This window comes from Falco cherrug, chromosome 6 (genome assembly GCF_023634085.1).
Source record: "Falco cherrug isolate bFalChe1 chromosome 6, bFalChe1.pri, whole genome shotgun sequence".
NCBI classification, from domain to species: Eukaryota; Metazoa; Chordata; class Aves; order Falconiformes; family Falconidae; genus Falco; species Falco cherrug.
The window spans coordinates 20,842,463-20,864,757 of NC_073702.1; the positions used below are offsets into that span (position 1 = coordinate 20,842,463).

Sequence of the window (22,295 nt, forward strand, 5' to 3'; positions counted from 1 at the left end):
GGACCTCTGGAGCGCCACTAGTCTAGTGTCCTCCTCAAAGAAGGGTCACCTAGAGCAAGCTGCTCAGGACTATGTCCAGGTGGGTTTTGAGTACCTTGAAAGTCAGAGTCTTCACTACCTTTCTAGGGAACTGTACCAGTGTTTACCCTCACAGTAAAAAAGCTTTCACTTATTTTTAAGTGGAATTTTGGACGTTGCAATTTGTGCTTATTGCTTCATGTCTTGTCAATGGATATCACCGTGAAGAGTCTGGCTCCATCTTCTTCACACCCTCTCATCTCACAAAGTATTAAGACACACCAATAAGATCCCCTCCCCAGATTTTCTCTTCTCCAGACTAAAATGTCTTAGGTCTGTCAGCCTCTCCCTTACGTTTTCAGAAGCTTATTTCTGCTAAAATGCAACAACTTTGACAGATATTTCCATCTTAGGTGCCTTTCTTATGTAAAATAATCACGTGAACCTACCATGAAAAAAAAAAAAAAGGGAAAAATCGGTGAAATGCATGAGCTTGTCTTCTGGGCAACCATTCCCAATAATGTAAACGGACTTTTCCAGAATGCCTACATATAGCTGGAATTGATGCATACTTGAACTATCCTCTTTTTGGGACAGTTAAAATAAATACATAGACTTTCTGAAGTAACCATTGAACACTGACTTTACTAATAGATGAGAACTCACTGCCTATCTGAACAAACCCCAAGAATCTTTTTGATTCTTTTATTCTCAGGGTTGATAGATCTTGGGAAACACCCTTAGGGTATTCAGGACTCTGCTTTCCTACATTGCTTAGTCTGCTTTCTTTTGCTTCTTGCTTAAAAGGAACAGTCCCTTAAAATCAGTCTGTGCTGTCTTTCGATTGTTTGCTTGGTTTATTCACAAAGTGATTTTGTGTGTGTGTGGTAAAGCTATATGCTGCACAAGAATAATAGTCTCCATTGATTTTGGGAAATTAAGAAATTAGTAATTTTGATTGCAGACCTTAGTTATGGAATGAAAGCAGCCTATTAAACCTTGCCAGATAGTAAGTTATTGTATTCTAGAATCCTTATAGCACAGAGTGTTAATACCTGTCAGGTATAAATGTTGTTGACAAAATTACAAATAGATGTTCCTCAAAAAGTGGTAGCTTGTGCATTTGCAGATTGCATCATAAGGACTGTGGTGGGTTAACCCTGGCTGGACACCAGGTGCCCAACTCACTCCTCGTCAGCTGGATAGGGAAGACAAAATACAATGAAAACCTTATGGGTCGAGATAAGGACAGGGAGAGATCACCCACCGATTACCATCAGAGGAATAACAGACTTGATTTGGTGAAATTAATTTAATTTATTTCCAATCAAATCAGAGTGGGGCAATGACAAATAAAACCAAATCTTAAAACACTCTTACCCGACACCTCTCTTCTTCCTGAGCTCAACTTCACTCCCAAATTCTCTACTTCTGCCACCTGAGCAGCACAGGGGAATGGGGAACAGGGGTTGCAGTCAGTTCATCACAGGTTGTTTCTGCTGCTCCTTCCTCCTCACACTCATCCCCTGCTCCAGTGTGGGGTCCCTCCCATGGGACATAGTCCTCCATGAACTTCTTACACATAAGTCCTTCCCATGAGCTGTTGTTCTTAATCAACTGCTCCAGCATGGCTCCCCCACAGGGTCACAGGTCCTGCCAGCAAACATGCCCCAGCGTGGGCTTCTGTCTCAACAGGTCCTGCCAGGAGCCAGACTTCTTTGCGTGCATCCACCTTCCCTGGTGTGGGGTCTTCCACAGGCTGCAGGTGAATATCTACTCCACTGTTAATGTCCATGGGGCACAGCTTGCCTCACCATGGATTTCACCATGGGTTGCAGGGGAAAATCTGTTGCAGCACCTGGAGCACCTCCTCCCCTCTCGGGGTCTGCAGATTTTTTCTCTTACATATTCTCACTCATCTCTCCTGGCTGCTGTTGCATGGCAGTTTTTTCCATTTCATAAATGCGTTATCCTAGAGGCGCTACCACCATCGCTGATGGGCTCAGCCTTGGCCAGTGGCAGGTCTGTCTTGGAGCCAGCTGGCATTGGCTGTATCACACATAGGGAAAGCTAATAGCAGCTTCTCACAGAAACTACCTCTGTAAGCACCCCCCACCCCTGCCCTTTGCCACATAAACCCAAGACACAAATGTATTTTTGTTAATTTGATATTTTTAATATAAATCTACTTGTTTTGATCCCACATATCTATAGTGGTTTCACTGAGAATTAGGTTAAGAAGGACTGGAATTCCTCAGTCCTGGAAGTCACTACAGGTAATGATCTCTCCTCACGGTGTATCGTACAAGAGTTATTCGTTGTTTCCTTTCCCATGCAGATAGCAGCTGCTTCTGGCTCTATCTGGATATCAGTCTGTATCATTTAGGCGGATGAAAAAGAATTAATATTTGATAGGTGCCTCAGACCTCTTATTTCATTAGTAAAAAAGCTTCTTTTGAATCTTTTGTATTTTGAAGTTTTAGTAATACTAAATTTAACTGCTTTTATAGTAGCAAAATAATAATGAATTATAAAGTTAATGAATTTAAGTTATGAATTGATAAAGGCTAGTGCTATGCAGGTTTAACTCAATTTTGGACAGCTGAAAGATTGATTGAAGCAGATTAATTTGACATTTTTTGCTATTCTGTTCTGGCCTATCTTTACAAGTGAGAGATTTAATCTTGAGACTTTAATTTTGCTTCCAAAAAGCAGCAGTAGTCAAACTAACTGAAAATTAAATAGTACCTATTGTTACTTACTCTTTTGAGACTCTAAATTCTGCTCTAGTTCAAAACAAGTCACTCAGCTCCTACAGAGCAAAAATTGCTTCATTTCTTGAAGTTCATCAGATTTACCTTAAAATAATCCCAAATATTATTTAATAACAATAAGATACAGACAATTCCATTGTTATTTAATTTTCTTATCTAGTCATGAGGTTGTGTGAATTAGAAAAAAACTCCAACCAACCTACACCAAAAAAAAAAAAAGAACTTCTGAAAAGAAGCAGTGCACATTCTTCATTTGGGAATTATTGAACCCAGCAGACCTATGCACACAGATGCAGCCAGAAGTTGGAATACAGTGCTGTATTCCCAGCAGGCATACACACATGGAGCACATGTATAACCCATACATGTATGATACTCTGGTTACATGTGGTCACACAGATTAATGCTGACAGACACACTCAGTACTCATGAACACAGAGAGCACCAACAGCCTCATCCTGTTTTTCCTCTCTGGCTTTCCTTCTTCTATAAAATCTTTTAGTAGAAAATAAATGCATGGACAATGTGGGTCCCTCCAGCAGCAGGGCTGAGACAATCTTCCCAGTAGCTTCCTTGGTTCACAGTCTCCCCAGCTTCTGGCACTAGGGCATATGAGCCTCTGAGGCTGCAGCCCACAGACGTTGCTGGTACTCAGCCCAACATGTGAGCACACACAGGCAAGTGCGTACGAGTCAACCTCCTCCAGGTGCCTCACCCTCCAAGACATGTGCTTTCCCTCTCCTCTAGCTTCCAGGACACTTCACTTACTCACTCAAGCGTTCACATGTTCACTTGCACACCCACACACACTCAAAGTGCTGCACCACAGATATTTAGCCCTTCAGCTCATGGTCTGACTCCAGTTGCTGCACTAAGACTCCCATACACACACATGCACAGAGAGTCCATCACCCAGGAAAAGCATTAGAAATTGAGTTTAACCAGGAAACAGGACAGAGCACGCTGGTCAGGCACAGGGCATGCTCAGACAAATGACCAGCCCCAGTTTACATGCAGTCAGTCCCTTCCATTCCTTTATTCCTGTATTTTTGCATATCTGTTCCTCCCCAAACCACCTGAATCCATCCCGTTCCCTGATGTTGGTTCCTCCCATAAATACTCCATAATCAGCCTTGTGCAATCCCAAAATGTTCTTCCCCTGTACCCCTGAGCAGGGACCTCACTTGGTCTTTGATGTGACTGGAGAGCTCCTGGTGTGGGGTGTCCCCCAGCCCCTGGGGCTGCAGATCACCTGGAACAGCCCCAGGGAGGCCATGGTAGAGAATGCATCTCTACCTTGGGTGTTAGGGTTTCTCCACTTGCCCAGGACCCTCTGGGTTTCTTCTTTCCAGCTTGTGGAGGTGGACCTGTGATGGGTTGATGGCACCTGTGATGGTCCTGGGAGGAGCATGGGGTAGGTGGTATCTCTGTCTCCCATCTACTGTCATCTCTTGGTGCTCCTCTGTGTTTGCACAGCTGAGCTTTTTATTGCCTAACCAAACATGTCTAGCAATGTCACTGGCATTTCAAAAGTAAGTCAGTATGGGAGCCAGCACAACACACATCTTTAAACAATAGCATAAAGACTTATTCTCCTTTTCCTAGTAAGAATTCTGATTATCAGATTTTTCTACAGTTAGCATACAGATACTTTACTTACTCTTTTCATTGCATATAAAATGTACATCGTGTTTATTATCATCTTAGCATAGCTATATTATTGGTGTTAACTTGGCCTTTTGCAGTCAGACAAAACCAATACTAGTGAACAGCCAGTTTAATTTCCTGTTCATTGTTTTCTTTTAGAACAGGTGAACAGAATTATTATAAATCATTTCATTAAAATATTGAAACTGCCAATTAGATTAAAACTATGCATAGTTCATTTATTTGTTCATCAAATATTTTAAATATAGATCTTTCTAACGTGTGTTTTTGTAGTATTTACTGTCCTGATTTTTAACATGGGCAAGGAAATCAGCTCACTAACATAATAAAGTTAAATCAGTGTATTAGAATTAAATGCTTGAATGCATTACCTAAATATAGTTTTAAAATGCATGGCAAACTGAAGGTATAAGTAAAACAATGTAGTATAAAAAGTATACCTAACTGGTGGTCTTTGAATTTCCCCTTGATTCATATTTATTATCCCACCTTCCATCAGGCCAGATAAGAAGGTTAAAGAACATTTAAAAAATCTAAAAATCAATAGGTATAGAGTAAAGAGTTAGGAGTGGGTTTTTTTGTTTTTGTTGTTGTTGTTTTCCTCCTTTTTTATGCCCCTCTCTTGTTCCTTTGTTTCGGTTTTTGATCTTTTGATGTTGATTTCATCAGTAAAAATAGATTTTTCTCAATTCCTCAGGGAACCTGTGGCATTTTTTTTATACTTTCAGAGTTTCTAGAGAGGAGATCTGGTTAAAATGGCCCAGAAAACCGCCAGAACAAATTACAGTACAATTGCATGCTTTGCCTTGTCTGCTTTGTTTGTGTCATATCAGCAACGTTGATGTCATGGAAATCAACACTCCCAATGGATGTAATTGGACTCAGTACTTGTTCTGTCTTGTTCCTCGATGGCATTGCCATAGGGCAAAAAATACATTCTCTCAATTGTGAACGTTTTTTTTTCTTCATCCCTCTGCCCTCACCTATGCTGATAGACAAAGACTGCACATATTCAGTGAAAGTTGCAGGGTGTATGATTTATCTTATGCCAGTGCTTCACCTCAGAGGTGGAGCATCATTAACAGTCTCACTAGGGGATGAAAACCTAGCTCTTCTCAGCAACAAAACTTACCAATGTACACAGAATGACTTAAAAGGTGTGATTATGTATCCCCTGCTTTTGTGTATTTACAGCATATGTACTATGCTCATTTAGCTTTCACTTATTTCCAGAACAATAGAAGAAGGTTGTTTTAATATCGTTGGTTTTCAATTTAAGACAGAAACTCACAATACTTTTTTCTCTACTAAAACTAATCTGATTAAGTTAAATATTAATTTCAAAATTCCTAGAAAGAGAATATAATGTTTCCAAAACAAAACTTGGTTAATGGGTGTGTTTGAATTTTACAGCAAGAATCAGATCTCTGTTGTAGTGTGTTTCAAATTAAGTATGCTATTTCTGACAAGTTATCAGAGAGGTTCATGGAGGTATTGGGTATTTTGACCATTAGGTACCAGAAGTTAGGTATTTGCTGTGTTTGAGTACCTTGAATAAATCAGTATTTAACTAACAGAGAATTTTGAAGTCAAACAGTTATTATAATACAGGCTGCTGAAATACATGTGTACTAATGGAAAACCATCAGTGAAATAATGTAAAATCAACTGCTAGGTAAAGTAGTACTTTCCGTGATTTATTTCAGTGAGTTGGCACATTAGTGTATGTCTGTGCTTCCTACACATTCTTAGAAATCATGTTATACATAGTTGAAAAGCATTTGTGGTATTTCCTGGATGCATAGTACTTTTAGTCAGGGTTTTTAATTATAAATGTCACTTAGAGTAAATTTAGAAAAGAAAATTAGTAAAAGCAATTAATAAAATAAAAAAGGCAGAATAAACTTATTTTCTAGCTTGTAAGTGATGCTGTACTTTCCAGTTAATTAATACTGAGGCAATAATTTGTGTTTTGTTAAATTTTATTATCACGAAACTAATCCAGTTGATATAAAAACATCAACAAATAGACATTACACCATCTTTCTTGACTGTTTTTTTCTGTGGTTAACATGGCCACTGTTAAATATATAGTTCTGTCTTCTCTACTTTTTTAGTCTGGTTTGATCTTTCTGTGACCAGTAGGGGTGTTATGTTTTCCCTCAACAGAGTAAAAAGCCTTTTGTTAACCTTATAATTCCCCTTTCTGAAGCACCAAGTCACCTCAGTCTCCTTCATAAACTGAGAAGGTTGAGCTATTTAAATCTCTCCTTCGGAAATAATTTTCACAAGTTACAGCATTTTTATTGTCAGTTGGTGCTATTTGGAACTTACAGTGACTACTTAAATTATTTTATGTATCTTAAAATATTGAACTAACTGTATCTACAACTAAAACTAAATTTAACATTTTAACCCATGTGTTTGTTTTTTTCCTACTGTGATATAAAAAAAAAAAAAAATTAATGAACACTCAGGAAATTAGTTAGCTAAATCATGTAAAATTATATTACATACCTTAGGGGCATAAATAATTTTTCTTGACCATGTTAGTACACCTGTCATGGTTGCTTTAAGTAGACTATGCTTGTTCATTTATCTTTTTTTCTTCCTTTGTCTTTTGTTCTTTTACTTTGTGCTTCTTCCTCAATTTGATACTGTAATAGCAGTTTCCCCACATCTTATCCATACAGTCATTATAGTGTCAGAAAGACATTTATTTTGATATTTGAGTAAGTGTATGAAACTATTTTCCCAGATCTTTTTTTTTATATATAATTGTTTTACATTTCAAGGACACATACTCAGCTATGTGGTAAAATCTGTACAAGTCTACTATGAGCTAAGTTCTCAGAAAATGCTTGTTTGTGAGGTAGGCAGGAATAAATTTTTCTTCTATTAAAGCGAGATTATTTTTGCCTAAGCTTCATATGTGACTGTTGATTGTGAATAGCTCCCTTTTTTTAAATTAACTGAAACCATTATTTTCCAGTCTGATTTTCAGTCTGTCTAAAACGTGAGTCCTATTGGCATCTGAGAATATGAAATACCTTACACCATTAATCAATGGCCTAAATTTTCTCATTTATACATTTGATGAAAAAAGATAATTTTAATCCAATAAAAACTATAATAATTAAATGAATATTTGACATTTTATCTTCCCATGCATTTAATATATATTTAGCCTTTCTGGAAAAAGCTTTGATTTTTTTTTAAATGTATACTTTTGTCCATTTATTAAAATTATGAGATATCCTTTATTAGCTTAATAGTAGTCTATACCATGTGATTAAAGAAAGAGCAGGTGAAAACATTCAGACTATTTCATGTGAATGTGGCACATACATCCTCTTAAGAGTTAGCAGCTTAAAATAGCTGTTCCTGTAATGTCTGTTTAAAATTCATAATCAAAGTAATTTGGCATATATATTGAGTTCAGCGCATCCTTAAGATAAAACTGTCTCTGTTCTGCCATGTTGTAAAGGCAACATGCATTCCTAAGAGAGATTACCCTTCTTGTTTGTTTTGGTGTCAAAAAATATTTCATTTTCTAAAAATGTAAAGCAAAGGCCAAAAGCTGACTTAAGAGTAACAAAAAGAAAATATATGTACCTAAATGAACTACACTTACCAAGAACACAGGAGAATTACAACCTAGGATAAAACTCTGTCATCAAGACTCTCAGTCCAGTTTAGGTAGAATTTCTGAGTGCCAATGGACTGAGGAGTCTAACAAAAAAATCAGATAACATACAGATTTTTCTTAAAAAAAGGGCATTCCATTGAAAAATCTTACTATCAAGCCACCAACAGGAGCATATTATTATGAATCCTTAATTTCTGAAGCATTTTCAGAAGAAACAAGAAAGAGCTTATTAAAGGTGGAAGCTTGTACTTCTAATCAGGTTGCTACAGGTAATATTTATTTCTTGGGTGTCTAGTAAAGTTTCTGTGTAGCTAATAATTCTGAGGCATAGATACTTCAAGTCAGCACTAAGCAGATACTGATTCCAAATGCATTTGGAAAATTATGAAGAAACTGTAGTTCTCATTAATCTTTAAACCAGCTAGTAGCAATCTAGAAGGAAGAGCAGAATGTGGACCTATTTACAAAAAGAGTATATACAACAGTGATGGAGATATGCAGGTTTCAAGGAAATATGCATAACCTACATGCAATCACAAAATCAGTTATACTCATTTTTTTATAGTCAGCACAGATTGAAAGCATTCGCATGATCAGTTTTTGCATGGGAAGAAAATAAAGACACCAAATAGTGGGGTAGTATTTGTCAGTATTACCATACGTGGTTTCTTCATTATGTACCATTCAAAGAAGAGCCCATTCAGGTTCAGCTGTGTGATGGACCAAGTCAAATGATCAGTCTAAGAGCTGTGTTTTAGAAATGTTTTCAGTCCAAACTACAGGATTCAGTTCTCTACAAACCTGAAAAAAAGGTAAAAATGGTCAAATACTGACTTCAGAATAGGATTGTCTGATGAACATTTTGATCGTCCCACAAAGTGGCACTATGGAGATGTTAATGGAGAAGAACCATAAATCAGTTTTTGACACTGTAGTTGAAAAACAATAGTTAAAGTGGCATTTAAACAAGGAACTGAGTTTTTAACTTTATGATTTATTTTCAGTTTACATTTTATGATTTATTTTTTTAAAGACAATCCTTACATACTACTACTCAATGTGTTCTGTGATAGTGTATGTTCATAGTGCAAACTGTGTTGATACTATTTTCCAGAACTGTGGAGGGCGTCTGCAGGCATTGAAGAGTTGATGGCTGCTGTACTTGTTTTACTATGATATATCACAAATTAATAGCACAAAGGAGCTAAGGCACTCCATCAGGGCATGGGGCCAGCTAAATGACATGCAGAAGGTTAATGGAAAGCAAATGGCTATGCTTCTTTTTAAACCTGCAGATCCTGCGTCAGTTTATACACATAGAATTAGAAAGATTCCTGCAAAAATCTATTGTGACACCAATTTATCTTGGGGCTGTACCATTTGTTCACTAGTACTGCATGCAGAGATTTCCAGCACAGGGAGCAGGTGGAAGGTCTGATAATGACAGGCAGTACTTTCCTGGATTGATGGAACAAGGAAGCCAGCTCATAATAAACCTACAGCTTTTACAGGTAGCTGTACAGTAGAAACATCTATGCTTGCTGTGAAGCTCTCTGGAGTTATAATACTGATTAGTATGGAAGATTTTTAAAGCTCTTAGTGAGAGAAACAACTGGGATAGTGTATTAGTCAGAATACTCTTGAGGCAGGAATACAGAAACAGCAGAGGGTTGGATTATTCCAGTGAGTTTGTTTAAACCAGAGATCCTATGGAAAATTGTGAACTGAATATGCAGAAATGAAGTAGCAGGCAGTTAAGAAGCAAAGCTTGCAAGGATCCTCCTAGGTTACTGAGTCTTGGCCTTTGCTTTATCAAAGAATTTATTATAGAATTCTGTTCATAAACTAAAGTGAGTTGTAAGATTTAGAATGATTATGTTTTCTTATTCTCATGAATACTACACTTTCAGAAAGAATTCATGGTACAGCAGGGCATAGTGAAGCAGAAGTAAACAGAGAGATAGCTAATGATCTGTTTACTGGTCACACATGTCTTTTGAGTGATAAGAAAGAAATGTGTGATCTATAAGCAGAATCCAGAGAGAATACCGATGCTGGCAAGTGTGGAATTGTAGATCATTTCTTCCAGGGACAAAATATGGTAGTACTGTCGTAATTGAGAATTTGGAGGAGAACCCAGAAAAACTGGGGCACTAGGGCAAAGCAATCAGGGTACTGGACTGGACTTTACAATCTTAATTAATAAAATACATTGTTTGAAAATAGGAGTACTTAACTTCCAGAAAATCAGAGGATTGAAACTAAAGCAAAAATAAAATTGATTAATTCTGCACTGTAGTGAGATAATTTTGCTAATTTCCTTCAACAATAATCCTATAAATGTAATGGCAAATACTTCACTGTTTCGTACTGAACTGCAAAATATATAAAACTAAGTGTCAATATTTGTAGTATATATTTCTCTTCCACTCTCTCAACATACAAAATACTGACAAGATTGTTTTTTTCCTGTACTGTAGCAAAACCAGAAAACTATTCAAATACATTCCTAATAGCGACACTTGGTTTAAGGCTGGACAAAAACGGTCTGGCTTGTGAATCACCAGGTACTGGGCCATATGATGTTCCTCTTCACCTTCAAATAGCTATACTTGTGAAAAATCTGCAATGAAAGGCAGCCAAGAGCTGAACTCAGCAGAGCAGCAGCAGAAGCAGCTTGAGGAAGTACCAGGAGATGATGTCAGAATATTTTAGCTTTGAGTGGTAGCCAGTATTTGAGGCCTCGTAGATTATTTCATGCAGGAAGAAAAACTGGCATGATACTCATGCATGTGGGTAATTGGGGAAAAAAAATATTATGTCATCCAGGGTGTACATGAGGACTGTTATAAAGAATGTTCTAGGAACAAACAGCAAATGTTAGTTTCCTTGTTACGGACTCACATAAGGCTATTCTTAAGTATAACTATATTACATTTAAAAGACAGTAAATTTGAGCAAGCATAATACTATGTTAACTGAACCATGCAACCATGGTTCTGGTATCTTACCTGTCTTTGATATGATTTGTCTAATGCATACCATTTACCTGTTTGCACACATGCAGTTAAATGCAGGTATAATCAATTTTATATGCTGGAAATCCTAGAAAAAACCCACCAAGGTCTTAGCCACTCTCAGTCAAATGACTTCTGTTTATGGTTTACTATTATGAAATACTAGAAAACAGGTTGAAAAAGGATCTTGATAAATTAACTCTATATCAAAGAGAAGCCAAGTATTTGACAGTTGTTTTCAGACCTTAATTTAACATGTTCTTTAAAAGTTTTAATGGCTAAAATTCCACAGCTTCACTGGGTATTGTATTCCAGGTCTTCATCACACTTACATTTAAAATTTTTTTTTCCCATGTAACCAAAGTATCCTTTGCTGTAGATAAAGACTGTAAGTTGTTGTTCTAGGCCAAAATTACACAACTAGAGAATAATACTACAAGTTCTTTGTGCCAGACTAACTGCCGCCTTGCCTTTGTACAGCTTTTCAATCGCAGCTCATTCATGATTAGTCAAGCAATAATAAAAAAAAGCCACCTTTTACTCAAAATTCGTAGATACTCTGAAAAGATATGACAAATAGATATAGACTTTTTATATTGAAATACAGGTAATTTTAAATTCATCTTCAATCATAAATTACAAATTCTCTACAAAACCTTGTATATCTGATAGGAGGAATCCAATTCAAAACAAACAAAAAACTACATATATTAAAAACAAATCACAGTGGGAGAAGCTGGGTCTGAAAGGTGACTGCCTCCTACCTTAGTATCAGAGAATGATAATAAGCTCTTCAAGGAAGTCAACAACCTAAGTGGCTTTTACGTTTTTTAGAGAAATGTCTTTGGATAATTTCAGTTGGCTGGTTGTTTTTTTTTCTAATTAGTTTTACATTTGAGTGGTAATTTATGGATGTGTAGAAAGTACATGTAAATATTTATCATATTTTTCTTTACTTTTTTTTTTTCCTTAGGTTTAGGCATCTGTTTAATCTTCATTTAGTATTTTCTTTGAGTTAGCACAAGGTTTTATGATAATGGAAAGAAAAAAAAAAAAGCATTTTAGGAAGTTTTCCCTTATAGTCCCAGCAGGCAACATTCTCTGAGAAAAATGAAACTCTCACCTACATCTTAGAGGACACAGAGCTGCCAACACTCTGTAGGACATCTCTCAGTGTATTTTCAGAATTATTTGCTCCATGGAATACAAGAACATAATAATCCTCAGTAAGAAATACTTAATAATATATTAATAGATTAATAGATTTCACAGAAAATTTAATTTCTTCCCTTCAAATTATATTTGACAAACAAATATGTTAACAACATTTTTACTACCTTGCAAAATCCTCTGGTTTATAATCAGTGGTTCATTCAAAAGCACCTTCCAGTGTAGGAGACCAACTGTAAATACACTGAATTTTCTTGAGAATTCTGTCAGTGGTTAGTGTAGATTTCAGATAGGCTGTCATTGTTTTCAAGGTGCAGGTAAGTTTTTTTTTTAAAAAAAAAAGTCTGTCTTGTCTTCTTCAAATCAAACAAAAAGCAAGATGAACCATCTTCGCTCCAAAAAGTTTGTGTAATGTTTAAACTGTGTAATTAAATGGAAGAATTAAAATGAAAGAGTCATCAGAGATCAGAATTTAAATTCCCAAGTTTACTTTTGCAAGGGTATTGATTCTACCAGTGTCAAAAAATTATATACAGTTCTTTTGCTTAATAGTTTTAAATTTTGCAGGTACTGCTTCCAGAACTGCTTATATACACAAAGACTGATTTTCTATTAATTTGTATGGTTATTTGCACCTGTGAAATAGATATATTTAAAAATATAAATGTGCAGAGAATTTTTGAAATACTAACTGCTTCATGCTTTTATTTTTTCATGTGTAATTGTTAAAAACACTGTTTAAAACTATCACGAAGAAGCAAACCTTCAGGTTTTACTTTCTTGAGCAATTTGGAGTACTCCCAAGGTTTGAAGGGCGGTTTTCGAAGAATCATCCTGGGAAACACAACTGTGGAAAATAAAACTCATTTAAAACCATTAATTTCTATATGAATTGTAGGAAACCATCCCTGCTGTAATGAGCTGCTGTGTATAATATGCTTTTACAATAGTAACAGCAGTAGAGCAATTCTTTTGAGTTACTCTTAGAAATGAATGTAAACATAATAAAATGGAGAAATTTTTCTTCCAAACTATAGAAAGGTAGGAATGTAGGGAAGGGTTAGTATACTGAAGTACCTCATGGCTCCAGAAAATAAAGCTGATACTACCAATGACTATTTTCACATACAAAAATAAGAAATGCAAGAATTTTTCAACATTCATAAGTACACTTAAGGTGCATTATTTCTAAAAATGCACACTAGAATTGTATGACATTTACAAACTTTATATGTCCAATTTCTGTGAGACAAAGATGAAGAAAATAATGACTGTACGTATTTGGGTGAGAGTCACCCTTAACGAAAATATGCAGATTAATAGATTTTTAAAGTCATAAAGACATCGCAGTTCATTTTGAACATGAGCAATGCTTCTCTAGATCTCCCCCCTAATGATAAAAGTTCTAGTACTTTCAATCTCATTGTAGTATAGGATTCACTGAAACAGTATGTAGAAAAAATTGTTATTTTCTCCTTTTTTTGCAGTGTTTCTGATATACCATTATATAGATGAGTATACAAAGGGAAAAAAAAATCACTAAGGCGTCTCTTTGCAGATTATTAATTTCTAAAGATCAAATATTCAGTTGGTATTCTTTGAGCTAAAAAAATTATAATGCTTACAATATGCCATATAGTAATTTGTTTTAAAAAAAAACCAAAATGTTATAGATGGTTTTAGTTAACAGTATTCTTTCATAACAAATTTGGATTAGGCAAACAAACATTGTGTGGAAAACATCTATTACACCAGATATACACAGGTATTCTGTATCAGAATTTGACAACCATAACCGAATAATTTCAGTGTGGTGGGAATAGCTCAAAACATTTTAGAAATCTTAGAACAAAACTGTAATCTTACTAAATGATAAACAGAACCTTACACTACTCCGATTCAAATTAAGAAATCTAACAAAGCTAATATTAAATCTATTTTTTATGTGAGTTTAATTTCAATTTAAAATGAGTGTCATATGACCCTGATGTTTCATAGGAGACCTAAAAATCAGAACAGAAATACCCAGTCTGCATGGAGCTGGGGATTGTCTGTCTATCCAGGCTGATAGCTTGCAGAAGTTTGAAGCTGTGCTAAGAGGTTAGTACTACCATGGTAAGCACATGGTATGTCTTAAGTGTAAAGGCAACATGAAAGTTCAGCCCCAAGAGTTCTCCAGCTATCATCCACAGACGTTGTCCAGAGACGATTTCAAGCTGTAATACTCATGTTCTGTAGGAAGTCCTGAAGCTTCTGCCCAGAAAGTTAGTACTTCTCATGGCCCCAAACAACTATCCTTTCTATAAAAACATGAAAAAAAACATTCCAAGAGAAGATCACCTGGCATGTACAATAGAAGCATATTAACTATTATTGTAATAATGTCTAAAGGTATCATAGTGCAGGTCATAATCTGCTGAAGTAATGTGAGGAGGGGAGAGTCATTTTCCTTTGTAGCAAAGAGATGAGAGTGAACTGCTGAATAAATTTTGGCCTCTTTCTTTTCCCACAAGGATAGACTTAGAGAAGTGTAAGAACAGTCAGGAGCATTCAAAAAGGGATCTACCTAACTCCATGCATGTTTCCGGCCGTGGCTGAAGCAGATTTGCAGACTTCTTGCAACCATGTTTGCTTGTGTCTTTTGGCAAAGAATTCCACATCTCTATTAATTCCTGTATGAAAAAGCACTGCCTTTTATTAGTTTGAAGCCTTACTTTTGTAAACTACAATTTTTGGACTTTGTCTTTTCATTACCTAGTCAACAGGTCATGAAAGGTCTTTTTCATTTTTTATTTTGATACACACTGCAGTCTTTTGATTAATACTGCAGTCTGTATGTAACTTCTCACTGAAATTTATCTGAGCTTAGTTATTTGTGAACATTTTGCTTAAACTCATTATCAGAACTTTCTCAACAGTGTTAGCTCTCACTTACCCAAACATATACAAATGTTTTAAATATGTAATGTTCTGCTTGTTTTAGTCTCTCCTCTTCATTTAAGTGAAGACGGACAATTTCCCAGTTATACCAAATACTTCAAATGTCTTGGGCAAGGAAAATGCATAGGAAAATTGGATTTCTAGGACAACCTTGTCAATGGCAGAATGACAGGAGGTCTCGAATGTTTCAAACCACTTTTATTCAGTACATAGGTTATTATTAAAGTAATTAATAACAGTTGTAAAACGCATACTAATTCTTTGGAAATACTTTTTGATGAACAGCAAATCTGAATCACAGAATAGTCAGGGTTGGAAGGGACCTCTGAAGATCATCTAGTCCAAACTCCTGATAAAGCAGGTTCTCCTAAAACAGGTTGCGCAGAGTCACGTCCAGGTAGGCTTTGAATATCTCCAGAGAAGACTCCACAGTCTCTCTGGGCAGCCTGTGCCAGTGCTCTGTCACTCTCAAAATAAGTAAGTTCTTCCTCATATTCAGGTTGAACTTCTTGTGTTGCAGTTTGTGCCCATTGACCCCTTGTCTTGTTGCTGGGCACCACTGAAAAAAGACTGGACCCATTCTCTTGACACTTGCCCTTAAGATATTTGTAGACATTAATAAGATCCCCTCTTATATATAGTGTATGTATATACTATTTATATATATAAACACACAAAAATTTCTCTGATTGAAGGCAATAGTTTTATAAATCCTCAAAAGACATAAGGACTGTCCTTCTAATGTCTCATTGCTGCTTTTTTTGGTTACTTTCCTGATTGTTAGCAACAGTTGAAATTTTACTTGTTGGTTCATCCTGGGCAACTGGCTCTAGGTGACCTTGCTTCGTCAAGGGCGTTGTGAAACAGATCCCTTACAACCCCAACCATTCTATGATTGTGTGATTCTGATCCTTTCTAGAAATGGTATTTTTGCTACATTGTCATATTCTTTTCTGCAAGGTAATTGTTCTTGGGGTAAAAGAACAATTACACAAAATACACAACATGTATTTCTTCACTCAGGTTCAAAAAAACTAGAAACTAACAGCTTCACAGAAATCAGAATAGATTTGAATGGAGGTTTACAACTTGAAAATTCTACTTTAAATGTCATGATCCATTCAAATAATGCCAAGCATATATTCTTATCATGGTAAAGTTTCATTTAGCTATAGCAAAAGTTTAAAGAATACCACTGATGCTTTCCAGTAGGCTGATAAGATTTTCTTGGACTTCCAGTGCTCAGCTCTGCCCTCATCCCAGAATGGGTATCTCATCTTCAAAAGAGTCTTGAAGCTATGATTAATAAGAGACAAGGTGAAAGGAATTAGTTCAGTTAGCTTAACTGAATGTTTAAGTAGTCAGTAGAAAAGTATGCAAATTTTTAAAAGTAATCACTTGAAAGGTGAAAAGTGCTGTTCATATGTGACATTATGATTGTAAACCCATTCCTCTTTTTGTGCTATTAAAAAGCAAATAATCTTTGAAATCAGGAAAACCTATTTAATGAAAGAGTAATCATGAAGTAGAAAAGAAGTATCTCAGAAAAGGTATTCAAATGTATTTAAATTTAAATGTAATAAAAAGTGCAATTAAGTATATTTATTTTATGTTACAGAAGGAGTTGAACTGGTTCACTCAAACCACAGTGTTCACTGGTCTCTATTTCTCTTTCAGAGTTGGAAGAGTTTATGTTTTAAAGACTATAGTTGCTTAATTCTTTTTCAAAAATATGATAAAATACTATGCAGGCCACATGCAAAAACTAACACAAAACACAAGTACAATAGATGCAGAACTTTGATATTTATGTCTCGAACAGTCCCATTTAACCTTGTGAATCCCTGTAGCTCACAGAGACCAACATTTGGCTGTTAAAGTTCTCAAGACATAAAAGCACATGTCAGCTAATGTAACTGTCTGAAATGTAGGGATCTATCTTGAGCAAGTGGAATATGTTTCTTTTATATTTTACGGAGATGAAGAGGAATCTCCAGAGGATGATTCATTGTGCCTATCTGAGAAGGGGATGAATTGCCCCGGGAAGGTACCTATTTCTCTTCATAAAACATACATTTTAGATGACTGATCATAAGTATTGTGAATCCCCTGTCTAATGCTCTTTCAGAGAAATACAGAACGTCTTTTTCTTGACATGTGAAAAAACTCCAGGGATGGGAACTGCGGGACCTGTTTCAGTGCTTGACTGTCCTAATAGTGAAAAAATTTTCATATATCAAGTCAGAACATCTCTTTTTTTCATTTTTTGTTATTGTCAGTATTTCAGATTAAGCTGGTGGGTATCATTTTTCCCCATTCCCAAGAAGTGTGCATTAAGGATGTCTAACAAATACCTTCAACAATGAATGCTCACAAGGAATTTGAGTGACGATTGCCACTTTCACCCTAAAATAGGGTCATAGGACAAAGACAAGGAGGAGAGTACAGACTTTTCTCTGTCTGCTATATAATAACTCAATGGTTTTGCCACTCATCAGTGAATGTTAACAAAGTGGGTTTTGAATCCTCAAAGAACTACTTGCATGTTTTACATGACACAGATATTAATAAATTGTGAAATTTATGCTGGCAGAGGGACCACAACTCCAGACAATATCCCAAATATTCATTTTAAGAGTTGTGCTGTTCATTTCACATTAAATACGGAGTAGTTTTATTAGACTGGTTATGCAGCCTAAGGAAACAGAACAGAAGGTGATATTTGATGGAAATTTTAGTACCTAAATCTAGAAAGTAATCCTAAGGAAAACATATCCATGAGGTCTGCCCTTTCAGAAGCCCTTGGGGATATTAGCCTTATTGTCTACATTGATGTCTCTGTATAATGTCTTCCTGTCTTTGAACAAAACACCACAGTGTTATCAAATCCATTTTATCCCATCCAGCTACAATGGTGTTTCAATCATCTTTCATCATTTGAACACCTGTTTTCCAGGTTTAGACATAAATGTCTGCACTTGCAAAATTGCACAAAAAGTACTTTTTGCAAAACTGGCCCAATTTCAGCACTTTGGAAAAGCCTGCTTCACTCTGAGGTTGCAAAAACAGCAGAAGTCCAATACAGAAACAAATACAATGAAATCACTATTTTAAATGCAATATTTAAAGGCATGTTAACTTGCTATTTCTACCAGTTCACTATTTAGAAATATTTGCATACATATCAGTGTATAGTGTAGTATCATAAAACTTATCCCATACATTGAGAAAAAAGTATAACTGATAATCTGTGGTATTAGTTTATATGATTTATATATTTATATAGTATGAGGTACAAATTACTGCCATTTTAAAAATTCTTCAGTTTAATTTTTGTTTCTATTTGTATCTAGGATAAAAGGCTGCATTTTAAGATTATTAATCATTGCAAGCTCTAGGACAAAAAAAGTACTATGAAACAGGAAAGGATTACTGCTTTTTATATTTTTTTTGTTACTGACATACATCATGATGTTGTTGTTAGCATTCTGATACACAAAATCATTCACTAGCTATTTCACTATTGGTTTTGGTTTTTGCACAATAGTTTTGAATTCTCCAGGCTTGTTTCACAATTATTTTCTAGATCTGAATTTATTTTCCATTAAACAAGATGTTTCCAAGCCACAGAGCTAACTGATTTGTTGTGAATGTGTCCTATATTTTTACCCTTTTCTCCTTCCATTACAATTAAAATTCTACCCCACTAGTATCTTCTCACGTCTCTTCTGACTTTGCTCCTGATCCCTCCTATGGTGCCCTAACTACTTACTAGCTATAGACTGGGAGTTTATCAGCCGTTCCACTGGCTAAACAGAGAAAACACATATTAAACCTCTGCTGCATCTGTTCTCTCTCACAAAAATTTGTCCCTTTGAGAGCTCTTCCTCTCTTTGTCTTTCTAATTCAGTTGAAAATGCTCTGTAGATTCAAAAGGGGTTACTTAGGTGAACCAAAGCATTTAACATACTGTGATACTATAACCTTCATCTCCTTAGGAAACTGAACTAAAAACATGTCTACTACGGAAGAGTGAATCAAATAAAAGCAGATATGAATATTGCATTTAAGCTTGTGCTTCTCAGATACGTGTAGATAATGTACTGTACATTTTATGTGAGAACAGTTTTAAAGCCATTTAAGACTTTGCCATATGCAGTGGCAAACACAGGAAACCCGTAAATGTAATTAGGAAAGATTTTTCTTTTATTTGACTCTAAAGAAACTTGTTTTCAAAATATTACAAAACCTGTTAATGTTTGTTTAAAAAGGATACCTGAAACATGATAAATGGTTGTATCTTTGTTAAAATGTATTTGGATTATCACAGAAACTGCAGTTATTTCAATCTGCTTGTAATATTCCTGTGTAGCTTTGAATTATAATAATGTATGATTTTGCTGCTATATATCCTTTCTATAAGGTTTAATAATGAATTATCTTCTTTTTTCTTTTTGCTTGTTTTCCCAGTGAAAAAAGCAATTGAACTGAAATCAAGAGGAGTCAAGATGTTGCCCAGCAAAGACAGTAACCACAAGAATTCTGTCTGTAAGTTGTTCATACCATTATCTTTCATGATTACATATATCTTCTGCAGTCCTATTAAATATGCAAATCAAAGAAGGAGATATTGGGGAGCTATGATCATGAAATTATTATTACACTTTCAATTGTCAATGAATTAGAACTCTGTTGGTAATACTGTGGGTGTGGAAAGCAAAATCTGGTGTTGTAATGTCTGATAAATATGAGTATGTATAAAAAAACCCCAAACATTTTAGGTATCAGGATATTTTTATATATCGGTATATTTAGAATTCAGTGATGCAAGGCAAGTTGACAAATCCAGGCAGAACAGTGACGTATAAACTTCATCAGTTCAGTACTGGGGACAGTGAAGGTATCAGCATTTTCTGGATCTATGTTTATACTATTTGGTCTTTTTTCTTCCTCTCAGTTGATATCACAGTTCTAATTCTTCCCCCTCCCTGCCACACTATGTCCTGGTGACTGCCTCTTTCCACTCCTGTTATATAGCACAGCAGGGGTTAAGAACTTTAATTCCCAGCTTTTCAAGAAGATGGAGACCACAGTATCACACTCCCTTCATTGCATGCTTAGTTCACTCTGGAATTACACCTGTTTAGTCCCTCTACACCTTTTCCTCCATATATAGTGTAAGGGTAAAATCAAGATGATGCCTGTGGGACTATAAAGCTGTTATTTTCTTTGAGCATCACTTTCCTTGCACAACTGGCAATGTGAGTACTATCCTACGCTGAGACCTCTTTACCAGGCTAGTCTTGAAACAAGAAAAATTAGAAGATAATTTTATATTTTGGAGAGCAGAGAGTGCCTTAGGCCAAAAAAAAAAAGCCGGAGGGTAGGCCAGTGTTGACCACAACTCATTAAAAGTGCTTGTATCAATCCTAACATGTATTTGAATAAATTACTTCTTCATGTAATAACACAGAATTCAGTGGAGTGACACCTGGCCTGTGCTTGCCTCATGCTGTGCTATTCTGCAAGTACAGAGAGAATGAGTGTTTTGAAGGGTAATATCTAGGGAATATGATTTGTTCTCTGTGTTTCTGCAGTGCATTGTTTAATGCAAAGTGAGTGTTTTGGTATGCTCACTGGAACAAAAGAGGCACAACAATTTTCTTCTTTAAATAATGCACATTGATGGTGTGGCACTCAATAGGAACTTTTTATGCAAAGTGTAGCAGAAAAAGTTGGTTCATGTCTGTGGTGTTTGTATCTGAATGAGTGATTATTTCATTATTTATAAGTTATTTCTGGGGCTGTGTGATATCTGCTTACACTCTCAAAGCCCATACTGTCAGACACCACATTTAATTACAGAAAGTGAAAGTAAGACAGGCTATGGAAGAAATTATGAGGCAGTCTGCTGTTTACTTCAAATGTAATCTCTTTTGTCTTCTTTTCTTCTTTGCGTTTTGACTTGTAAAGCTTTATTATCATGTCTGACTTCTCATCAGTCTAAAAGTGCATTATTATTACCATTACTTTCACATATATGGAGCTTAGAAAAATTAAAAGATTAAGTTACAAAAAGTTGGATTCAAATATATTTTGCTGCTCTTTCTGATGTAAGCCTATAGTATTTAAGTATTTTTCTTGCTAGTAATTAGGTAGGTGGAAAAACTAATTGGGAATTCAACCTCAGAGAATTGATAAGAATGGATATTACCATTTGATGTCAATTAGAATATTCTCTAAAAAAGTAAAATAAAAACTAACACCTCTTCCCATATTTGTATGTTAGATCTTTTTAATAGTCTCCCTCTGCAAAATATAAAGCTTACTTTTGCATTTTGGTTTATGGGGGGGTAGATGGAATGTGAATATTGACATGACAAATGCTGGGAAAGCCTGCCTTGCGAACCTCAAGATCTGCAGAAAGCATTTTAGATTGGTACAACTCTTCTTAGGATTTAGGCAGAAAATGTTACCAATGTACAGATAATTCCTTGTGGAATGCAGAAGAGTATTTCAATCGTATACAGCCATATCTCACTCCTCTCCTCCTGGAACTGACTGGATTCCTGGATGCTTTCTTTCAACCACTCTGCCATCCTTTCTAAAGAGTCAGGTAGCAAAGCATGGCTTTGGGATATAGGTGCCATGGTACATTTAGTATGGGAAAAAAATCATTACATATTATGTCACCTACCAGGGAAAGAACATGTTTTTTCTTTTTTTTCTTTTTTTTTTTTTTAATTATTTAGTACACCTGAAGGAAACATACCAAGTTAGTTAGAACCAGAATACTGCTAGTACCCTTTAGCAGTTGGGCATATGCAACTGAATCATGCTTAATTTATGGAAGGAAATGGGAAAAGGATGGGAAAGGTAATTGAACTAGAATATGGTCCTGGTTCACCCAGATATCACACTTGGCAAAGTTCTGGAACAGTAAAATGGGAGAAAGTAAATGGACAGGAATTTCTGATGATTACTTTTTCATAGTTGGTCCTTGTTAGTGCTTGAGCTGCCACAAATGTTGGCCAAACACAATATGAAGCATATTTTCCC

General features: G+C 35.7%; 1 protein-coding gene across 1 annotated transcript in view; it reads left to right on the forward strand.

Moving 5' to 3' along the window:
* The window catches only part of CSMD1 (CUB and Sushi multiple domains 1), a 1,210,443-nt gene that overhangs the window by 728,608 nt on the left and 459,540 nt on the right, over positions 1-22,295 (forward strand). Inside the window, exon 7 of the mRNA XM_055714855.1 lies at positions 19,707-19,784. Within this exon, the coding sequence (XP_055570830.1) occupies positions 19,707-19,784 (78 nt within the window). The remainder of the gene's footprint in view (positions 1-19,706; positions 19,785-22,295) is intronic.